The sequence below is a fragment of the Triticum dicoccoides genome, chromosome 7B (genome assembly GCF_002162155.2).
Source record: "Triticum dicoccoides isolate Atlit2015 ecotype Zavitan chromosome 7B, WEW_v2.0, whole genome shotgun sequence".
NCBI classification, from domain to species: domain Eukaryota; kingdom Viridiplantae; phylum Streptophyta; class Magnoliopsida; order Poales; family Poaceae; genus Triticum; species Triticum dicoccoides.
Window position 1 is genome coordinate 93,552,358 of NC_041393.1, and position 5,712 is coordinate 93,558,069.

The 5,712-nt window shown below is 48.3% G+C and overlaps 1 protein-coding gene across 1 annotated transcript; it reads right to left on the reverse strand.

Moving 5' to 3' along the window:
- Window positions 1–587: 587 nt before the first annotated feature.
- LOC119335511 lies at window positions 588–1,131 on the reverse strand. The gene has a single exon (XM_037607632.1). It carries the CDS (start codon window positions 1,121–1,123, stop codon window positions 812–814), a length of 312 nt encoding a protein of 103 aa, XP_037463529.1. The 5' UTR covers window positions 1,124–1,131; the 3' UTR covers window positions 588–811.
- Between the last annotated feature and the right edge of the window lie 4,581 nt (window positions 1,132–5,712).

Below are 5,712 nucleotides of genomic sequence, written 5' to 3' on the forward strand. Positions count from 1 at the left end.
TGGGTGCGGGGTTTGGGGGGGATTGGGAATCTGGGGGAAGCGGAAGGGGAGTGCGGGGGTCGGGGGGGAGGCGCCGAGGAAGGCGTCGGAGTGGCGGCACGCTCTGCTGCGCCGGAAACTGGCAAGGCGCGGTTTTTCCGCTCGCGGTTCACTGTCGCCACCTGTTGGACCCGTGCACTCGCAGGTCGCACCTGGTCGTCTGGTGGTGCATCCGTTCGGACATCACAAGTTCACAACACACATGCCGATGCGCGCAGCCATGGACACGAGGTCAACAAACACAGGTGCTCTGCTCACTACTACCTCCGTCCGGGTATACAAGTCCGATGAGCCACCAAGCTGCGTACGTTTTTTCAAGGCCGCTGGCTGCATGCAGCTACTTTTTCTCGGTCTGCCCGCTGTATTGTGCGCTTGATTGGCCGGGTGATGCGTGTGGTTAAAACCGAAGAGGCAACCTGGTTGCATGCTGTAAATGCTAGCCGGTGCTGGATTGGTCACATGCTAAAGCGAACGATTCAGCTGGCTGCATGCAAAACTGCCAGCGATTTGATTGGCTGCCCCTATTCCATGAAAGTAGGCGTCGTTGGTTATTAATGCTATTGCCTTGATCCTTGAGTTTTGGCTAATGGGCTTTATAAACCCGGACGGAGGTAGTAGCTCTGGTGTCCATACGGACCATACGAGTACATATCATCATAGTCATAATCTCATAGACCAGCCATGCAGCCAGGCACATACATACATGCTCATGGCCGGGAGTATATCGATCGATCTTGCGGTGCGTGCGCGCATCGATCTTTCCCGCTCGGTCTCACGAGGGGCGTGTCCCGGACGTCGCCTTGAAGGCCAAATCCATCGCCGCCGTGGCCGCGGACAGCGCGTCGGCCTCGCCGGACGAGCCGACGGCCGCGCCCATGACGGCGTTCAGGTGGCCCTGGGCGGTCTCCACGGCCGCCTCGGTGCCCCGGGCCACGGCCTCGTGCTCCGCCTCGGCCGCCGCCCACGAGGCGTGCGCCTCGACCTCGAAGAGCGCGAGGACGCCGGCGAGCCGCGCCGTGTCGAAGCCCCGGCCGTCGAGAGCCATGTCGGCGACGGCGGAGAGCTGCTCGAAGAGCGCGTCCATGTGTTACTGCTTCTTTGTCCGTCTTGTGCACCTTGCCCGTGCTGGAGTTATATATACACGGGAGGTGATCGACTGCGCTGCGCGTAGCACTAATATGTATCGTATCTGTTCTGTTCTTGCGGGAGAGGAGATTCGACATTCCAGCTTGGATGGTTGCGGCCCGAAAGTTTCACGCCCTCATTGACTTTTCCTAAGGTTTTTATTTATATTTATTTTTAACACAAATAAGGGCATCTCCAACGCGAACCCTAAAATTAACATTGTACTTGTCTGCCGACGGTCATACAGTAGCAGGTCAACCTGTCCGCATATATTTCAAACTGGATTTAAACAACCGGGTGATTTTTATTACAACCGAACCACAATAATTACATTTTTTGACATATTTCACAAAACAAAAGCATCTGTAACCTATTCTAAATCTTCGCCGCCGTTCGCCCTCCATATTCTTGTTGTTCCCTTTCGTGTCAATGTTCGACGGTCGTGAACCCCGCGAAGTGAAGGTGCGGCCGCCGGGAGGAAGAGTAGGACATGGAACACAAGGGGTCGCCGTCTCCCATACCCTACTCCTTGTCGGAGTCCGTGATCTGGCCATCGCCGGTGGAGGTGAGGTCGACGATGGATGTGGACGTGTCGGCCTCGTCGTCGTATCGGCGCCAACGACCCACACCTGTTGGTGTTCCCGCTCGTGACCGCCTCGTATAGCGCCCGCTCCTCCTCAACAAAATTAGGGTTCTCCGTGACCATGGCCGCCACGACCTCCTAACTAACCGTAGATTTGGCCCTCTGCTAGTCGGTGATGCACGAGGGGGCGAGGTTGTATTGTTGCTCCTCATGCGCCTGCCGGAACGCTAACTGAACAGTTGCGGTGCCGACTGCTCCTCTATCATGACGGTGTCGAAGTGCGCATGCGCCTGCTCTAGGGTCATGTCGCATGGACCACGCGGACAAGGGCGCCGGCTTGTCATCGAGTCATTGTTGGGGACCTCCAGTGAGCTCGCCCGCAAGCTGGCCTCTATCCTCCGTCCTGTTGGGGAACGTAGTAATTTCAAAAAAAAAAAATCCTACGCACATGCAAGATCATGGTGATGGCATAGCAACGAGAGAGGAGAGTATTGTCCACGTACCCTCGTAGACCGTAAGCGGAAGCGTTATCACAACGCGGTTGATGTAGTCATACGTCTTCACGACTCGATCGATCCAAGCACCGAACGTACGGCACCTCCGTGTTCAGCACACGTTCAGCTCGATGACGTTCCCCGGGCTCCAATCCAGCAAAGCGTCGGGGATGAGTTCCGTCAGCACGACGGCGTGGTGACGATGGTGATGTTCTACCGGCGCAGGGCTTCGCCTAAACTCCGCGACGATATGACCGAGGTGGAATATGGTGGAGGGGGGCACCGCACACGGCTAAGGAACGATCCGTAGATCAACTTGTGTGTTGTCGTGGGGTGCCCCCCTGCCCCCGTATATAAAGGAGCAAGGGGGGGAGGAGGCCGGCCCTAGGAGGGGGCGCGCCAAGGGGAGTCCTACTCCCACCGGGAGTAGGACTCCCTCCTTCCTTGTTGGAGTAGGAGAAGGGGGAAAGAGGGGGAGAGGAGGAAGAAAAGGGGGGCCGCACCCCTTGTCCAATTCGGACCAGAGGGGGGCTGCGCGCCTCCTTCCTTTCGGCCTCTCTCCTCTATTCCCATATGGCCCAATAAGGCCCATATACTCCCCGGCGAATTCCCGTAACTCTCCGGTACTCCGAAAAATACCCGAATCACTCGGAACCTTTCCGAACTCCGAATATAGTAGTCCAATATATCGATCTTTACGTCTCGACCATTTTGAGACTCCCCGTCATGTCCCCGATCTCATCCGGGACTCCGAACTCCTTCGGTACATCAAAACTCATAAACTCATAATATAACTGTCATTGAAACCTTAAGCGTGCGGACCCTACGGGTTCGAGAACTATGTAGACATGACCTAGAACTGTTTCCGGTCAATAACCAATAGTGGAACCTGGATGTTCATATTGGCTCCTACATATTCTACGAAGATCTTTATCGGTCAAACCGCATAACAACATACGTTGTTCCCTTTGTCATCGGTATGTTACTTGCCCGAGATTCGATCGTCGGTATCCAATACCTAGTTCAATCTCGTTACCGGCAAGTCTCTTTACTCGTTCCGTAATACATCATCCAAAAACTAACTCATTAGTTGCAATGCTTGCAAGGCTTAAGTGATGTGTATTACCGAGAGGGCCCAAAGATACCTCTCCGACAATTGGAGTGACAAAACCTAATCTCGAAATACGCCAACCCAACATGTACCTTCGGAGACACCTGTAGAGCACCTTTATAATCACACAGTTACGTTGTGACGTTTGGTAGCACACAAAGTGTTCCTCTGATAAACGGGAGTTGCATAATCTCATAGTCACAGGAACATGTATAAGTCATGAAGAAAGCAGTAGCAACATACTAAACGATCGTGTGCTAAGCTAACGGAATGGGTCAAGTCAATCACATCATTCTCCTAATGATGTGATCCCGTTAATCAAATGACAACTCTTTTGTCCATGGCTAGGAAACTTAACCATCTTTGATTCACGAGCTAGTCAAGTAGATGCATACTAGTGACACTATGTTTGTCTATGTATTCACACATGTATCATGTTTCCGGTTAATACAATTCTAGCATGAATAATAAACATTTATCATGAAATAAGGAAATAAATAATAACTTTATTATTGCCTCTAGGGCATATTTCCTTCAGTCTCCCACTTGCACTAGAGTCAATAATCTAGTTCACATCAGCATATGATTCAACACCAATATTCACATCTGTATGTGATTAATACCCATAGTTTACATCGTCATATGATCAACACCCAAAGGGTTTACTAGAGTCAATAATCTAGTTCACATTGCTATGTGATTAACACCAAAAAGAGTACTAAGGTATGATCATGTTTTGCTCGTGAGAGAAATTTAGTCAACGGGTCTGTTACATACAGAGCCGTATGTATTTTGCGAATATTCTTATGTCTTCAATACTCTGCACGGAGCTACTCTAGCTAATTGCTCCCACTTTCAATATGTATCCAGATTGAGACTTAGGGTCATCTGGATCAGTGTAAAAGTTTGCACCGATGTAACTTTTACAACGAACTCTTTTATCACCTCCATAATCGAGAAACACCTCCTTAGTCCTCACTAAGGATATTCTTGCCCGCTGTCTAGTGATCTACTCTTAGATCAAAATTGTATTCCTTTGCCAAACTCAGAGCAAGGTATACACTAGGTCTAGTACACAACATAGCATACTTTATAGAACCTATGACTGAGGCATAGGGAATGACTGTTCATTCTTTTCTATTTTCTGCCATGGTCGGGTTTTGAATCTTACTCAACTTCACACCTTGCAACACAGGCAAGAACTCTTTCTTTGACTGTTCCATTTTGAACTACTTCAAAATCTTGTCAAGGTATGTACTCATTGAAAAATCTTATCAAGCGTCTTGATCTATCTCTATAGATCTTGATGCTCAATGTGTAAGCAGCTTCACCAAGGTCTTTCTTTGAAAAACTCCTTTCAAACACTCCTTTATGCTTTGCAGAATAATTATACATTATTTCTGATCAACAATATGTCATTCACATATACTTATCAGAAATGCTGTAGTGCTCCCACTCACTTTATTGTAAATACAGGCTTCTTCAAAAGTCTGTATAAACCATATGCTTTGATCAACTCATCAAAGCGTATATTCCAACTCCGAGATGCTTGCACCAGTCCATAGATGGATCGCTAGAGCTTGCACACTTTGTTAGCATCTTTAGGATTGACAAAAACTTTCTGGTTGCATCATATACAACTCTTCTTTAATAAATCCATTAAGGAATGCAGTTTTGACATCCATTTGCCAGATTTCATAAAATGTGGCAATTGCTAACATGATTCAGACAGACTTAAGCTTCGATACGAGTGAGAAAATCTCATCGTATTCAACACCTTGAACTTGTTGAAAACCTTTCGCAACAAGTCGAGCTTAGTATATAGTAACACTACTATCAGTGTCCGTCTTCCTCTTGAAGATCCATTTATACAATATGGCTTGCCGATCATCGGGCAACTCCACCAAAGTCCACACTTTGTTCTCATACATGGATCCCATCTCAGATTTCATGGCCTCAAACCATTTCGCGGAATCTGGGCTCATCATCGCTTCCTCATAGTTCGTAGGTTCGTCATGGTCTAGTAACATAACTTCCAGAACAGGATTACCGTACCACTTTGGTGTGGATCTTACTCTGGAAGACCTACGAGGTTTTGTAGTAACTTAATCTGAAGTTTCATGATCATCATCATTAACTTCCTCACTAATTGGTGTAGTAGTCACAGGAACAGATTTCTGTGATGAACTACTTTCAAATAAGGGAGCAGGTACAGTTACCTCATCAAGTTCTACTTTCCTCCCACTCACTTCTTTCGAGAGAAACTCCTTCTCTAGAAAGGATCCATTCTTAGCAACGAATGTTTTGCCTTTGGATTTGTGATAGAAGGAGTACCCAACAGTTTCCTTTGGGTATTCTAT

Excerpts from the sequence above, each read along its gene's own strand:
- LOC119335511 (XM_037607632.1), bottom strand. The coding sequence starts at position 1,123 with ATGGACGCGCTCTTCGAGCAGCTCTCCGCCGTCGCCGACATGGCTCTC.